The following is a 16,975-nucleotide window of genomic DNA, read 5'->3' as shown; positions in this document are numbered from 1 at the left end:
TGAGAAAATACTCAGTGTTTTGTGATACTCCACACAGTAGAAAGCAGGGGACACATTCTTAGGTGGTGGGTTGCTAAAAGTTAGACCAATCACAACAAAGCTGATAGGCTCAGTACCTTCTGGAGTTTGTGACATCAGCGTTTCTGCAAGTTTGGCCCATGGCCCTCCTGACTCAGAATCACCCGGGGGACTTTCTCCAGTAGATTGTCTCCAGGAAACCAACATTTTAAACCAGTAAAGCAGCATCTCCTGATTTGCCTGGGGAATCTACATTTGTCACAAGCTCACCAAGGGTTTCCATCCCTTTGGCAAGGTCTTTAGCCTCCTCTGCACGTGAACCCGAAGCTCAGCAGCATGTATGAAATGCTGAAGCAACATCAAACGTATAATCTCCCCAAATATCGTGATGTCATTGGCTTAAAAGGTGACAGACAAGCACAACCAATTGGGATTGACTCAGCCAATGCCCACTGGGTAACACATGTTTCCTGTGCTGTGGAATACTTGGCAGCATCAAACCGGTGACAAGAAAACAGAGCAAAACAGAACACATAACACTTAGCCACAGGCTGTGGACTTGTGAGAAAATCCAAATCTATCATGACATGGGAACCTTGCATTGTGAAAAAGAATGTACTTGTAGGAAAAGAGGACTCTCTTTCTATTTATTCCCTTCTCTAGGTGGGGAAAGGAAGAAGACCGCTCCCCAAGCCAGGTTTCTTCATTCTGGAATTGCCTTCCCAGCCCCCAGGGCTCCCACAGACCCAACTTACTCTTTCTCAGGTTCCCCTACTGACCTTTCCAGCTCATTCTCTTCCCACTGTGGGAGCTCTTGGGAGAGGCTTTGTTACATGAAACTCATCAGATGAAGCACATTGCATTCTGCAAGAGTAATACTACAAGGGTAGTAAAGCTTAATCCAACTATTTCATAGTAAAGCTACAAGGGAGGTATGCTTAATCCAATTGGTTAAATAGGATTGGAGAACTCACTTTAAATAAATTAAAAACTAAATGCAATATTAATGATTTGCCTGAATAAGGACTTACTTGAACCCACGTTCCCCTTTTAAAACCACACATACGGAACCAATGCACGTCTAGAGAAACGTCCCCACGTCAATACCTTATTGACATGAATCCATTCAAAAATGCCAAGACACCAACCATTATAAATATTTTAGGCCGTTATAACCTGGTACCTTGACACTGGCTTTTGGTGGTTAGGAAGTTGTAGCTTAATGTTGACACTTGGCACAAAAAGCTTATGGTCTGAGTTATGTTTCTTTTTTATGTAATTCTGGCTCAGGAATCCGATACAGAGCAGCTGAGAAATAAGTTATGTTGCTCAGGCTGAAGATGAGGCACAGAAGTATGGCTCCGGCTATCTGAGAGAACAACAGGGGCCTGGAGTGGGCCAGGAGCCATTCCTTCCTGAGAGTCTTGTCCAGAAGGATGGCTTCCATCTGCATGTGTGTGGCTAGGATCACACACACATGAAACAGCTGGTGACTATGACCTACAGCAAACACACAAAAGACCACCAAGATCAGCAATACAACAGGAATGGATTGATACATGCTATGGCATGGATGCTAAAAACACTATGTGGTGTGAAAGAAGCCAGATACAAGAGACCATAAATTGTATGATTCCATTTATATCAAATGTCCAGAAAAGGGAAATCCACAGAGACAGAAAATAGAGTAGCGGTTGCGTCAGGCAGGGGTGGGAGTCGGGATTAATAGTACATGGGCACAGAGGATCTTACTGGGGTGATGAAAATGTTCTAAAACTCCTATATGGTGACGGTTGTACAATGTGGTAAATTTACTAAAAAATCATTGAATCATATACTTGAAATTAGGGTATTATGTAATATATACTTTAAAAATTTATTTTTTAAATGTAACATGAGAAAAATAAAAGGGCCATCAGAGCAAACCAAATCCATTTTTAAAACAACTTATCCACCAGTCCTGTTTTTCACGTGAAAAAGTTCTGCCAAAGGTTACCTCTTGAGAGCTGTCACTGATCAGCTCAGATTCTGGCTTCAATCCCAAAGGAGAAGCCAGCCAAATTTTCTGTTGGCCTCTTATGAGGTGCTCCTCTCCCCACTGCTGCTTAATCCCAGACACAACCAGGGGCTCTTCCTCTCCGATAACTTGCAGGACCCCAGTCACCATGTATGCATCCCCAGAGGGTGGGAGTCCAGTGCAGGGTGGTTGGAGTGAGCAGGGATGTGCTGACTTGGTGATTGGTGAGAAAAGGAGTCCATTGCCCGGGGCTGGGGACTGCTTTGGGGGACAGCCTGCAGAAACCATGTTTCACGGGCTGAGTTGTATCTCCCCCTCCCAAATACATATGTTGAAAGTCCCAACCCCCAGTACCTTAGAATGTGATCGTATTTGGACATAAGGCCTTTAAGAGACAATTAAGTTAAAATGAGGTCACTAGCGTGGGACCCACTCTGACTGGTGTCCTTCTAAGAAGGGGAGATTAGGATGCAGACATGCACGTACACAGAGGAGAGACCATGTGAAGAGAAACGGAGATGGCCATGGGCAAGCCAAGGAGAGAGGACTTGGAAGAAACCAACCCTGCCGTCCCCTTGATCTCAGACTTCTAACCTCCAGAATTATGGGAAAATAAATCGCTGTTGTTTCAGCCACCCAGTCTGTGGTTCTTTGTTACGGCAGCCCTAGCTAATACGACACAAGGGTTAAAGATTCTCCTTCAGTTAAAGAAAGAAAGAAAAAAAAGGATTCAGTGTTGTACCCCCAGGACTTAACCCAGAGTAAGTATTCAATAAATGTGTCCCCAGAAGGGACCAGCCTGGCCATCTGCCCAACTGAACAAGAACAGAGTCAGGAATGAGGATGTAGGAGAGTTGAGTAGATGGCCAATGGATTCCTTAGGGCAGGGAGCTGCCAGCACTCCAGCCTGCATGCCCCAGGGAGGAAGTGTGCCTGGAGGGGCCACCCCTGCCTCACTCAAGCCATACTACTGGGCTGTATCCAATTTCCAAATCTGTGTGTGATGCAACGAAGTGGTTCCTTATCCGGCAAGAGCCGTGTACTCTAAGGACACAGGGCCAAGAAGAAGGAGGTGATCAGCTGTGCTCACCAACTGAGGCACAAACCTGTCTCTGTTAGGGCAGCAGATCAAAAGACAGAAGAGCCACGAGCACCGAACAGATGTGAAATGTGCCTGCAGCAGGAAGAGTGATTTCAACAATCCCTCCTGGCAGGAATAGGGAGGAACTTCCTGTGGGCGTTGGAGAGGGAGCCCAGCATCTGACTGACTGTTATTTAGGGGCGGAGAACTTTCCAAACCCTTTGTTAAAGATCTGTTACTAACTGCCCGTCTGGCCAATTTCCCCCCATAGGAGTGTCTTTCTGCTCTAGGCCCAAGAGGACAGGATAGAGGCGAGTCAATAAAATGTTATTAAGAAGCCAGAGCTGGCAAAACAAGGCCCCCCCACCCAGACTTCGCACACTACCACCTCTATTTCATCTGGCTGGAGCTGGGGCGGTGGACGTGCTGGGCAGGTTCCCTAGGCAGGTTCCAATCCCCTGGCCCTCTCATCTCCCTCCTTTTTTGAAATGTGCCCTCTAAGTATTTTGCTCATTGTAATCCCTTCTGGCAGGAGAGAAGAAGTAAAGGAGATGAAACTCTAATCAGAGCAAACAAAGAAAAATCTGGCCATGTGTCTTGGGCGGAAGATGGAAACCCATGGACAAAATGGGCTTGGGGAGAACTGAGGTTCCTGCCCGCCACCTGGGAGTGAGGATCTGAATCCCCATGGTATTGGGAGCTTATCTAAGGAGCTCTCACCCCAGGACTCATCAGCCTCACCAGAAGTGGCCCAAGGGTCCCTCCTCCAGCCAGTCCCAGAGCCAGGGTGGAGGAGACACGTTCCGCAGTGCCACCCACTTCCCTAGACAGAGAGGAAGGAACCCTGCCAGCAGGTGTAAACCCCTGTGGTTCCGACACCTCCTCTCCACCACGTGGCTTCTCTAACTTGAGTGAGCTCAGGCTCACCTGGAGAATCACACAGCTTCTGAGACACGGGATGTCTGGGGGCTGGGAACCGAGAATCTGCATGTTCCCGGGTGACGCTGAGACTGCTGGTCCAGGGGCCATACCTGAGCACAGCTCCCTGCCAGCCGGTATTCTCAGAGCCAGCTGTACTGTCTTTCCTCTTCCTCTTTACGGCTGCCTTACATGTTCATTTAATAACGGGATTTCACATTCTAGGTAATAATGGGACTCTCCTGTCCCCATACCTGCTGGAAATGCTTTAGAATCCTAGATCCACCTCCTCTCCATCCTCCGCCATCCTCCCTGGTCATCCACTGGCTATGTACATCCTGGCCTCTGTCACCTTACAATTTCACTAACCTTGGTCTGTGCCTGGAGAACTTCCTGAAGAATCGCTTCTCTCCCTGCCCCGGCCTCTCTTTGCAACTATGTGCACTGGTGTCAGGGATTGGGAACCCTCCCTGGACGGGAGGGCAAGGGGCATCGGGGCCACCAGGCACTCACCGATGTAGTCGAAGCGTCCAGGAGCCAGGCGCTCCGGCAGATGTGCGGAGTAGAGGAAAGAGGCCAGGAGGGTCACGGCCATGTGCTTCTGGTGGTACAAGGTGGCTTCGTTCTGTGCACTCTCCCCAGGGAAGAGGAATAGCTGCAGGTATTTAAAGAAAGGTCAGGTCTTAAAATAGATAACCCACAAGGACATACTATATAGCACAGGGAACTCAATATTCTATAATAACCTAAACGGGAAAAGAACTTGAGAAAGAATAGATACATGTATATGTCTCACTGAATCACTTTGTTGTACACCTGAAACTAACACAACATTGTTAATCAACTATACTCATTATAAAGTAAAAATTTTTAAAAAGAGAGAGAGGAAGGAAGGAAGGAAGGAACGTATGTCAGGTCTTGAGAGGAGGCCTGCAGACATCCCCACGCATATGTGTGGACTCTGTGGGCCAAGGCCGTTCCCTCTCCAGTTCTGAGGCTTGGAAAGGGAACTCGCAGGGACTGTGTGAGCAGGCTTCCTGTTCTGAGTGTGGTCAGCTGAGACCCAAGGCAACTGTCGTTTAATCCCCCGCATGCTCATGAGAGCCTTTGGATTATTTAATTCCAAAAAAAAAAGAGGAAAGAAAGAAAGGAAGGAAGAAAAGAAAAACAGCAGAAGTGAAGACAAAATTAAAGGAAAAGAAAAATCCAGTTAGATATATCGCTACTTTCTTCCTGGGGCTAAAACGTAAGTATCATAAAAAATAGCCTATTCACACTTGAACTCACTTCTAACCAGCACATCCCCTGAATTGATGCTCCTAATTAAGGCTTTAAGGCCTAAAAATCCCTGGAAGGCCTTCTGAATCATCACAGACTATTAATTATGGACATTACCCTGGTGTGGAGTTCAGTACGGTTTTTGTACGATTGTTATAAATAGCGGCGGCAGCCACCACTACGGAGGGCACTAGGCCAGGCCTTTTACGTGCATCACTTCAGAGCCTCAACAGTGACCACAAGGCAGACACTCTTCTCCCCATTTTGCAGATGAGGAAACTGGGCTGGAGGGTGACTTGCAAACCACTAACTAACAGCGAAGTCAGGCTGATTCCAGAACCTGTGTGCTCAGCCACATCACCATTTAGGGTAAGCCCTCCCCTCCCCTGCTGCCCACTGGCTGGTGCAGTGCCAGGAGCACCCAGCGCTCATAATAGCAAGAACCTGTGCTGTATGCTTTGGCGGCCTTGTGGGACCGGATTGTTCTCTGCTCTGGTTTCCTGTGTGTGATCTGTGTCCTCGAAGAAGGATTCAAGGAAATGGGCTGCATCCCCATCTCTGGGTCCCCCCCAGGCCCACATGAACTCAGCAGGAGCACACGGTCAGTGCCTCAGCTAATGAAGCCAGCTCGACCCCTCTCCTTTATCCCTGGGCCCTGCCATCCTGGCCTCATGCAGCGGACCCTTACGCTGCCTCTGGGAGGGGAACTCCACCCACTGGGCCTGGGCTTGGCATTGCTGAGCCCATCAGTTCTGTTTATTTGATTATTCTCCCCTACCCCCTGTGAAGGACAGAATGTCAGCCTCATTTAAAGATGAGGAGGGCTTCCCTGGTGGCTCAGTGGTTAAGAATCCGCCTGCCGATGCAGGGGACACGGGTTCGAGCCCTGGTCCGGGAAGATCCCACATGCCGCGGAGCAACTCAGCCCGTGCGCCACAACTACTGAGCCTGCGTGCCACAACTACTGAAGCCCGGGCGACTAGAGCCCGTGCTCTGCAGCAAGAGAAGCCACTGCGATAAGAAGCCCGCGCACCGCAACAAAGAGCAGCCCTGGCTCGCGGCAACTAGAGAAAGCCCACGTGCAGCAACGAAGACCCAACACAGCCAAAAATAAATAAATAAAATAAATTTATAAAAAATTAAAAAAAAATAAAGATGAGGAAACCAAGGCTCAGAGAGCTTCTGTTCATTGCCTAGGGTCACACAGCCAGCGAGCAGTGGGACTGGGATTTGAACTTTCCCCCTTCTTGCCTTTCCTCCTACACCCTCTTCCTTTGTGTTCTCCATCTAATTCCCATCTATCCTTTAAGACCTTCATTCATACATTTTCCTTCACTACTACTACTATGTTAATTGATGATAATATATAACACTGCATTTACTGGACTCTCACCACCAACTAGCACTTTACACATTGTCTCATATAATCCTCCCCACAGCCTGACAAAAGGAGGTGTTATTACCAGGCCATTTTACAGATGAGGGAAATCAAGACACAGAGGTGGAAGATAACTCGTCCAATGTCTTGCAGTGAGTAAATATTACAGATTTGCCTCCAGAGCCCACTCTCCTGGTCACTCTACTGAACCCCAGGCTGCCTCCCCTGCCCAGCCCTCTGCGATTGCTCCTGAGCCCCCAGTCAACACTGGCCACTGGTGCATCTCCTATGTTCATCAGGGCCTCTGTGTTCATGCCGTCTCTTAACTAGTCTGCAAGTGCCATTAAAGGAGCATCTGGGGCGGGGGGGCTTCCCTGGTGGTGCAGTGGTTAAGAATCCGCCTGCCAATGCAGGGGACACAGGTTCGAACCCTGGTCCGGGAAGATCCCACGTGCTGCAGAGCAACTAAGCCCGTGCTCCACAACTACTGAGCCTGCGCTCTAGAGCCTGCTAGCTACAACTGCTAAGCCCGCGTGCCACAACTACTGAAGCCCGTGAGCCTAGAGCCCATGCTCTGCAACAAGGGAAGCCACTGCAATGAGAAGCCCACGTTCTGCAATGAAGAGTAGCCCCCGCTCACCACAGCTAGAGAAAGCCCACGCGCAGCAAGGAAGACCCAATGCAGCCAAAAAGAAATAAATAAAATAAACTTATTAAAAAAAAAAAAAAAAGGAGCACCTGGGACTCTACTCTTGTGTGTCCCACTGTGACCAGGACGGCGCTCTGACCCCCAGAGCTCAGGACACAATTGATTCCCTGATGCTGCCAACAGGCAGAGAGGGGTTGGAGCCGGGCCCTTACCCTGGAGAAGATGGGAAGGGAGTCCCAGGTGTAGGGATAAGCAAAGGCCAGGACACGAAGCATCTTACAGAGCCTGGGCTTCTGGACCTCAAGAAACCTAAATCAGGGAAGAAAAGGGGGGAGAAATGAGAATGAAAAAGGAATTTCAGTAAATAACACACACATGCACATTAAAAATAACCAAGCGCGAGTAACCCACGAAGGACAAGCATTTTTGCACAAGCTCCTCCTACGGCCAGCAGCTTCTCCCCCAGCGCTCTCCACTTCTCCCACCCTGATGGGAACGGCTCAGTCTCAGATGTGGAAAGAGCTCAGGGTGGGCGGGGAGGGGGCAACCATCTCCCAGCATCCTGAGAGGCTCCTGGGGCGAGCACCTCTGCGAAAGTTGAGATGCTTAATTAGTCAGAGGCGCCAGCTGATGACCCTGCAGAAGCCCTGGGTACAATTAGGTGTTTAATTACTTAAGAGATTTCTGGAATATTTAATACCACACACAGGGATACTGGGCTGGGGAAACTGAGTAAGCATGGTCCTTCCTTCTCTCTTTCATCATCACCCCCACCTGCCTCCGGTTCCAAGACAGATGAAGCCAGCATTAAAATGAGTGGTGCTGACTGTGGCAAAGACAGGCAGCTCCTCCTGGATGGAACACGATGGGGCCTCAGCTGGCTTGGGCCCAGCCTGAGGAGGGGGCAGCAGCTGAGGGTGTGCGGAGCCGGGCAGCACAGATGGCAGGCTGGATACTGGGAGGGGAGGGGTAAAGAGAAGCTCCACATGAAACCACAGCCCTGAACTGGGGCTTGAGCGAGGGAGAGCTCACACGCCCAGGCTGGGCCAGGAGGCAGGGCAGGTACCCGCTTCAGCAGCACAGCGTATTGTGGGGGATGGATCCTCCCTTGGTGCCCACAGGGCTGTGAGGCCAGAGGACCCCCAAGGGTGGTGTGCAGAGCCTGGGCGCCGAGGCTCGTGGGGTAGCTGTTCTAGTGCAGCCCGTAAGATGAGGGAGGCGCTGGGGCCATCTCAGCCCCCCGTCGACAGTTCTGCCCCTCATCGCACTCTCCAGCGGGGATGGAGTCTATGTCCCACCACTGCTCTTCACCTCTGCTCCCCAGATACCCTGTCCCAGCCCACTGGCCTGCCCTTTCTGCACCAAACATAGACTGCTGCCCCTGCAGCCCAGGCCCACTCCCCCTCCAGGTTATTCACGTCCCCTACGAGCCAGTGCAGTCACCTGACTACAAGCCCCACTGTGCCCACATCCTTTGGTGTGGAAAATGGCAGAGACACCCACATCTGCCTCCTGAGTGGTCGGGGAACTCTCCTCGAGGGCAGAGCTGGGTCTGCTCAGCTTTCCATCCCCAGCGTCCAGCTCAGAATCGTGTCTGAGGACATGACATCGCCAGGCTGCTGTGTGCCGTCCAGCTCTCAGGGCAGCCCAGCCTGGGGATCCCTGTTCTAGGTAAGAGGCGGCCACCGTGGACCCCGAGAAGCCCCATAACCTCCAGAGATCAGCTCCAACTTTGCTCCAGCCCATGGGCATGTCCCTCCTTCTTTCCTGACCCTGTGGACACTGGGCAGAGATGGAAGAGAAGTTCAAGAAGGAGGGGGAGACATAAGGGACCTCAATTCACCGTCCCCCAGAACAGAACCCCAGCCTTGGAAGGAACCACAAACCCCGGGATTGGTGAGGCTGCACAGGGTCACCATCTGGCAGACACCCTGAGTCTGATCCTGTCCCCGCCCTTTGTGACCATGTCATCCAGCAGGTGATGTAACCCTTGTGTGCCCCAAAATCCTCATGTGTAACATAGGGACAACAACAGAATCCCTGCAAGGGATTGTTGCAAGGGTTTGATAAAATGTTGCTCGCAAGGAACTTACAGCTGTGCACAGCACAGAGTAGCACTCGCGAAATGGCAGCTTTTAAAAAGAACCTGTGTTGTAGGAGCCATCCTGTCCCCATCCCCATCCTGTAGCTACGTTGTACCAGAAAATAGGAACAGGAGGGACCAGGTGAGTTCTGCGTGATTTGCCTAAAATCACAGGAGCTAATAAGAGGCAAAGCTAGGATTTACAGCCAGGGCCATCTGGCTGGCTTCCCACCCTCTCCCCTCGTGCGGGGAGAGCAGGCATCTGACCACTACCCAGCCTCTGTCCTTACCTTACAGACACCCCTCTGCCCGAGGAAGCAATCGGAACACACTCCCGCTGCCCCAGGAACCAGGACCCATCTCGATGGCCTTCTCAGTCCACGCTGGCAGACCCTGTCCAACCACGGCAAGCCCACTCCCTCCCTCCCCATGCACTGCCACCGCCTATCACCTCTGGGTGCAAAGAGACTCGCTATTAAAGCACGCTCTTTCTGCGGCCACTTACACAGGAAGAAGGCTGGCTCTGGCTGACGAGGACCATCCCCCAAACCATGGAGTTCCTGCAACTTGAGACATTTCGCCCGGCCTGATAAAGTACTTCCCCAAGGGCAAACGAACCAGCCTCTCCAGCTGCAAAGCCGAGTCTACAGAGGGAAAAAGGAGAAAAAGCAGAACAGACGAGAGACAGCAACAAAGAATAAGAGGCAGAAGGGCCAGCAGCCACAGAGGCGGAGGGGGGCGGCTCCCACTACCAAGGTGCAATTCCAAATCAGGCCACACGGTGTCGCCACAGCCAGAGATTCCGAGAGGGACGGGAGGGAGCCACAGCATCCTGCAAAGCACCCCACACCACAAAGTCTCCAAAGCCTCGCCTGGTAAGGCAATCCCTGCACCCCAGAGCTGGGAGTCAGGGAGCCAGGCCTCCTCTGCCTAGAACCAGGTGGGCAGGAAACACTGGATTTGGGGAGAAGCCTCCAGCAAGAGAGGGTTGATACAATACCAGTCTATTCTAAAACCTGATAAATTCTTGGTGCAACAAAGCTGGAAAGGTTTGCAGGTGAATTCTGGAACTAGTGCTTGAAAGAAGTGGGCCTTTGGAAATATCATACTGTTGCAGAGGTGTGTCTGTATGTGTGTTGGGGGCGGGTGTTATGGTAGTTTGGTTGTTGTGTGGGTGACATAGCAGGAATGTGGACATTTCCACGTGCTGGCCCCTGGCCCTAGCAGCACCCTGTCATCTGACTGAGCCCTCTGACCTCCAGATGTATCTGAGAACCACTGTCTGCTAAGCCTCCTGTCTCCGGCTCTGACCTCCAAACCCCCTTCCAGGCCTGCCCCACGCCTCTCTGAGCTGCCACGACGGCACTGCCACGGCAAGGCTCTCACAGCACAGCTCACTATCCACCAAGGATGAAAATTCATCTCTCCCTCACAGCACCGACCACAAGGCATTTCACTGAGCAAGTATGTGTCCAACGGTTGGATGCTTTGAATGGATGAACAGAAAAGTGCGTGCAGTGACTCGGGGTGAACAGCAAACACTGTGTAACTAACATTCCTGAGAGAGTGGTGGTGCCTTCCTGGGCTTTCGGGCTGTCGGCGGGTGTGAGCAGGCAGGGTCTCTGTCACCCTCACCTGGCTCCGAGAGCCACAGAGAGGTCACCCGTTCTGTCATTGCCCCCTTCAAATGCTGCAGAACAAGAAAGCGGTTTTCTGGAACGTGTTCCTTTGAACTGAATTCCATGATAAGGATCGAGAGACCAGTTGGGGGAGTCCACGTCTCCCTGGGTGGACTTTACCTAATGGACATGTATCGTAAGGGAATGAACGCCAGTAGGACCATGCTACTCTGGGAAGCATGTGGATAACTAAAGCATGACTCCTGAGCTCCACGGTCCGCTGCTCAGGGAAGGAGGTGGTTCTCAGCCACTCCCGGCCATACCACGGACGGATAGAGTGGGAGCGGGGAGGCAGACGTGGGCCTGGGGGGTAGAGAAGAAGGCAAGGAGAGAAAGCTTGGAAAAGGCGCTGAAGCGAGCATCATAGAATGCCCACACCAGAAGGAACCCAGGGGACATCTTCTTAGATGTCCCTGTTTAAAGGCCGTGATCGGCCAGAGGCAGCACAGCAAGTCTGTGAAATCGGGACCCCAGACGGCCCTCGCCCTCCTCCACCTGCTCTCTTGAAGTTAATCAGGGCCAGAGCCGCTCCGCACACACGAGTCCCCGTCCTCACTCCTCAGACACTGAAGACAAAGACAGAGAATGAAAACAAAGGGGACGGGCCTTGTAAGAGCAGGGATCCACGGACACACGGAAAGAAGAGCGGACAGGATGCGAAGGAAGCCGGACGGGCCCACAGAGGGACATCCCACTCTATCCCTGACTCTCAGCATGTGGCGATTGCCCCTCTCTCCCTTTCTGTCCCCCAAGCCCCCACTTAAGCCCCGCAGGGCACGGGAGCTGAGCCCACAGAATTGTCTTCCTAGGAAGTTGACTGTCCTTCACGAGGACAGGGCCAGTCCTCTGTAGGACACACGAGGTGCTTCCATTTCCCCCGCCTCTCTCTAGCCCCCCTCTAGCTTCTCTCCCCGCTTCCAGCCCCACAGGCTCTGGCAACTCTGAAGCTCCTTGTTGCCTCCCAATGCCATCCCATCCTCTCCAGGCCCTCGCCCTTGTCCAGGCTGTTGGCTCTGTCCAAAAGGCCCTTCCCTCCTCTCCAGCTAACGTGTTCGACCTTCCTCAACACTCATTCCTAAGGCCACTTTGCAGAAGCCTGGGAATCCAAGCAGGTGTCATTTTGTATTATCATTATTTGCTTACGTTATACCCTGTAATGCTACACACTGAAAGCCTTTTCCTCTGGCCTTTAAAGGAAAAGATGACTCCATCTGGACTTTTTGAGGGTCTGCAGTCTGCTTCTCATACTGCATGGGGCACTCTCTGAGGATGAGGACTGAGCCTCACTCATCCCTGTCTTCCCAGGTCTCAACATGACACTTGGAGCATGGCAGGCATTTAAGGAATGTTGAGTGGTTGGTTGGATGCATTGATGGAAGGATGGGTGGTTGGGTGGGTAGATCAATGCATGAATGGGTGGGTGGATAGATGGATGGATGGATGGATGTGTGGGTGGATGGGTGGATAAACTGAATAAGTGGATGGGTGGATGAATAGATGGCTGGGTAGATGGATGGATGGGTGGGTGGGTAGCTGGATGGAAGCATGGATGGATGGATGAATAGGTGGATGGATGATGAACGGGTGGATGGATGAATGGGTGGGTGGGTGGGTAGATGGATGGATGGGTGGGAAGATGGATAGGTAGGTAGATGGATGGATAGATGGATGGATGAAACAGCCACAGATGTGCCCCATAAACAGAAATAATCTATTTCATTGACAAGGGAGAAGCCCCAAATGGACATTCAAGAGATTCCTGGCCAAGCTGCCCTGCCAAACAAGTTTGTCTAAAGGTGCCAGGCATGTCACATCCAAAAGACCCATTCAGGGACTTCCCTGGTGGCACAGTGGTTAAGAATCCGCCTGCCAATGCAGGGGACATGGGTTCGAGCCCTGGTCCGGGAAGATCCCACATGCCGCGGAGCAACTAAGCCCGTGCACCACAACTACTGAGCCTGCGCTCTAGAGCCCGCGAGCCACAACTACTGAGCCTGCACACCACAACTACTGAAGCCCACACTCTCTAGGGCCCGCATGCTGTAGCTACTGAACCCACGAGCCACAACTACTGAAGCCCGCACACCTAGAGCCCGAGCTCTGCAACAAGAGAAGCCACCGCAATGAGAAGCCCACGCACTGCAACAAAGAGTAGCCCCCGCTCGCCACAACTAGAGAAAGCCCGTGCGCAGCAACGAAGATCCAACGCAGCCAAAATTAATAAATTAAAAAGAAACCAAAAAAGACCCATTCATTGTACCCGAACAATCAGGGAGGACTCCGGGCTAGAAGAAAACAATATACCCTCATGGCTTATAGGTGATTCAGGAAGATTAAAAAAAAAAAAAGTTCCAAGAATTGGCATTGGGAGTTCATGGGAAAGCAGTCCCGGATCATGAATGGCGGGACTGTTTCTTCCACCCATGAAGCCCACCTGCCCCACCCGTCCACAGTGCTCGCCTCCCTCTGATCCTAAGTTCGCAACAGCAGAGCCACACAGCCCCGCAGAAGCTAAGCAGGCAGGACAGTGGCTCGTCCAAGGACCTGATCCAGGTGTGTCTTTGGCCCAGGCCTGTCGGTGAGCCCTCACATCCAGACACTGTGCCTCCAGGCCACGCTTCATCTCTCTTGGGCTGTTTTAGCATCAGTGTTACTTTTCTATGTATGTTACACCTTGTCTCACCCGAGGCAGGGACCCGATCTCCTCCTCTCCCCCACCCGTGGCAGCCCTCACAGCTCTGGCCTGGCACAGAGGTTGCGCTTCAGAAAGAGCTTTTAATCGCCAGAGCCCTTGAGGAATTGGGGGAGAAGGAAATAATAACACCCCATGATGTCTGATTCCGTTTTCTACCCTCTGGGCAGACCCTATCTCCTCACAGCTGGAGGGGCGCTCTGATTTCCAGGAAGAGGGAAGGGGGAGTTTACCCCCCACTCCCACCCCAGGGACGAAGGAACACAAAGCCCAGTCTTGAGACTGAGCCTGGAAATGAGACTCACCCCCATGGCAAGCGGCTCTGTGCTTCCCACCACCTGCCTCAGGACAGGTAAGTGGAAGGCAAGTTGGGACAGGCATCCCCGATGCTGTTTAAGGCTCTATCCTTTGGTTTTTAAAGAAAACCAACCTGTCAGGTTTGGGGAACTTGCCTACCTCTGGATCCCACAAAACCAAAGTGTCACCCAGAGAAAGCTGGAGCCAAAATCATTGCGGGGAAGTTGCAGAAGCATACCTCTCCCTCCCTGTTTTCTCCTGGGGAGGGAAGAGGTGGCGGCTGCCAGGAATACGAATTCTATGAGGCCAGCAGCAGTCTATTCCGGAAGACTCAGACTGGCTCAGTGGAGTCGCGGGTAGGGGGACAGATGGCCAGGGGTGACCGCCACCCTTCCTTCGTGCTCTTCCTAACCCACCATGAAAGGCCCCCGGCACCCAGCACCATCTACACAGGGATGTTACCCCAACACCACCATTCCAGAGGTTTCCCAAGTAATTTCGGGTAGCTCAGTTTTATACCAAGAGCTGAATAAACTAGAGTAGTTATCCTAAAAAATGCCTCTTGTACTCATACTCCAATGAGCTTCCTTGAGTGGAAGGAAAAAAATAGAAGGAATAAGAGCCAGTGAGCTGGGCATGACTCATGGCCACCGGTCTTCCCCTGGGGATGTGTTGGACATTTGAATATCATCCATCACCCACCACACAGACAGGGATATCTTGTTTTACTACACTTTGCTTTATTGTGGTTTTTGCAAATTGAAGGTTTGTGGCAACACCGTGTTGTCAGATGATAGCATTGTTAGCAATAAAGTTTTTTATTTTTTTGTTTTTTTGCGGTACACGGGCCTCTCACTGCTGTGGCCTCTCCCGTTGAGGAGCACAGGCTCCGGACGCGCAGGCTCAGCGGCCATGGCTCACGGGCCCAGCCGCTCTGCGGCATGTGGGATCCTCCCGGACTGGGGCACGAACCCGTGTCCCCTGCATCGGCAGGCGGACTCTCAACCACTGCGCCACCAGGGAAGCCCAATAAGGTATTTTTTAATAAAGGTGTGCACATTGTTTCTTTAGACATAATGCTATTGTACACGTAATAGGCTATAGTGTAAATATAACTTTTATATGCGCTGCGAAACCAAAAAGTTTGTGTGACTTGCCTTATTGTGATGTTGGCTTTATTGCGGTTGTCTGGAACCGAACCTGCAGTATCTCCGAGGTGTGCCTCTATCAAGAAGCCGGCCCCCTCTGTCCCTATTAGCAGATGGCCAACGTATGGGGCACCTCCTATGGGCCAGGCTTGTGTTAGGTGTTCTGGATACATTACCCATAATCCTTACATCCGTCTCACAAGGTAGCTGTGTTGACCCCACTTTTTTTTTTTTTTTTTTTTTTTTTTTGGCCACGCCACGCAGCTTGCAGGATCTTAGTTCCCCAACCAGGGATTGACCCTGGGCCACAGCAGTGAAAACACCAAGTCCTAACCACTGGACCGCCAGGGAACTCCCTTGACCCCATTTTATAGATGAGCAAACTGAGGTTCAAGGAGGGTAAGTGACTTGTTCAGCAACAGGACAAGCTGCATAACTTGTAGAGCCCAGGGCAGAAGGAAAGTAGGGAGACCCCCTTGTTCAAAACTCATTAAGTGTTTCGAAACAACAACAGCAGGGAATTAAACCAAGGGTGGAGCCTTGTTGCTCACAGGGCCCTGAGCGCCTGCACGGGCGTGTGCCTGTGAAGCTGGTCCTGCCCGGCCACTGGAAGTCCATCTGGAACTGAGTCCCAGGTTCCCGAGCATCTTTTCCACTGTCCCCTCCAACAGTCCAGGGAGCTGTGTGCTCTGTGCCGCCCCCAACCCCATCCCACCTGAGACAGAGCAGCCGGGTACCTGGAATAGCAGGAGAGGCCGGTGCTAATGATGATGTTCAGCACTGCCAGGGCCACGTAGTAATCGTGGAAGACGGTGTTCACCAGGGCGTCCGGGAACACATAGGCAGAGTAGGCGATGGCCGAGCCTGGGAAGAAAAACCAGCCTTGGGCAATAAGCCAGGACTCAGCACTGTCCGGACTCCTTGGGAAGACCAACACCCCCCCACACATCTGGCTGAGCCCCCCCATCATCCCCACAGACCATGAGCAGTCCTGCCGCTCTCCCCTTGCTTATGCCATCACGCATCACCCCCCCCAGCACGAGAATGTTCTGTGAGCCCAGCACTGCTCCAAGGGCTTGACATGCATTAACTCACATAAACTTTACAACCACCCTCTGACATCAATCCTGCACTTAGCCTCATTTTACAGATGAGGAAATGGAGGCACAGAGAGGTTTAGTAAGCCTCCCGGGGCGCACAGCTAGAAAGCAGCAAAGCCAAGCTTCAAACGCAGGCAGTTCAGCAACGGTCCCTGCTGTTAACTATGGTCCACGATGACACCCCAGTGTGCTCAGCTTTGCTCTGAGTGTGCACATCTCACCTGCCTGATGATATGGGTGTCCCCTGTGGAACGATCAAGGCTGCAGGGGAGAGGGGGCTGGGATGGGGGACTGGCCAGCTGAGAGGCTGGGCGTGAGATGCTAGCATCTCAGCATTTTGTTTCGTTTTAGGTTTTGGAGTCTGTGAGAGAAGGGTTACTGAAGGACCTTTTAGAGACCTGTCTGCTGCAGCTTTTGTTTGAAAGAACAGGGGAGATCACTGTCCTTTTCAAAGGGGACAGATGTGTCCAGGAGCCTGGACCAGATGGCCTCCCCAGACACCCTCACCTGCTGAGGTCCCTTTTGAGAGAGGCAGCTGCAGGCCTGTCAGCCCAGAGCCTAAGATCAGGCCTAAGGACACCTGTTATCCAAAAACAAAGAACCCTGGAATGCTAGTTCAAGGCTGAACTCAGGCCAT

General features: G+C 51.8%; 1 protein-coding gene across 1 annotated transcript in view; it reads right to left on the bottom strand.

Moving 5' to 3' along the window:
• Nucleotides 1–1,276: 1,276 nt before the first annotated feature.
• The window catches only part of PAQR5 (progestin and adipoQ receptor family member 5), a 39,741-nt gene continuing 24,042 nt past the window's right edge, over nucleotides 1,277–16,975 (bottom strand). Inside the window, exons 4-7 of the mRNA XM_065871740.1 lie at nucleotides 15,976–16,102; nucleotides 7,552–7,648; nucleotides 4,548–4,689; nucleotides 1,277–1,518 (exon numbers count right to left, since the gene is read on the bottom strand). Of these exons, the coding sequence (XP_065727812.1) occupies nucleotides 1,277–1,518; nucleotides 4,548–4,689; nucleotides 7,552–7,648; nucleotides 15,976–16,102 (608 nt within the window). The remainder of the gene's footprint in view (nucleotides 1,519–4,547; nucleotides 4,690–7,551; nucleotides 7,649–15,975; nucleotides 16,103–16,975) is intronic.

The sequence above is a fragment of the Phocoena phocoena genome, chromosome 2, assembly GCF_963924675.1.
Source record: "Phocoena phocoena chromosome 2, mPhoPho1.1, whole genome shotgun sequence".
Lineage (NCBI taxonomy): Eukaryota > Metazoa > Chordata > Mammalia > Artiodactyla > Phocoenidae > Phocoena > Phocoena phocoena.
This window is presented reverse-complemented; position numbering and strand designations above follow the sequence as displayed.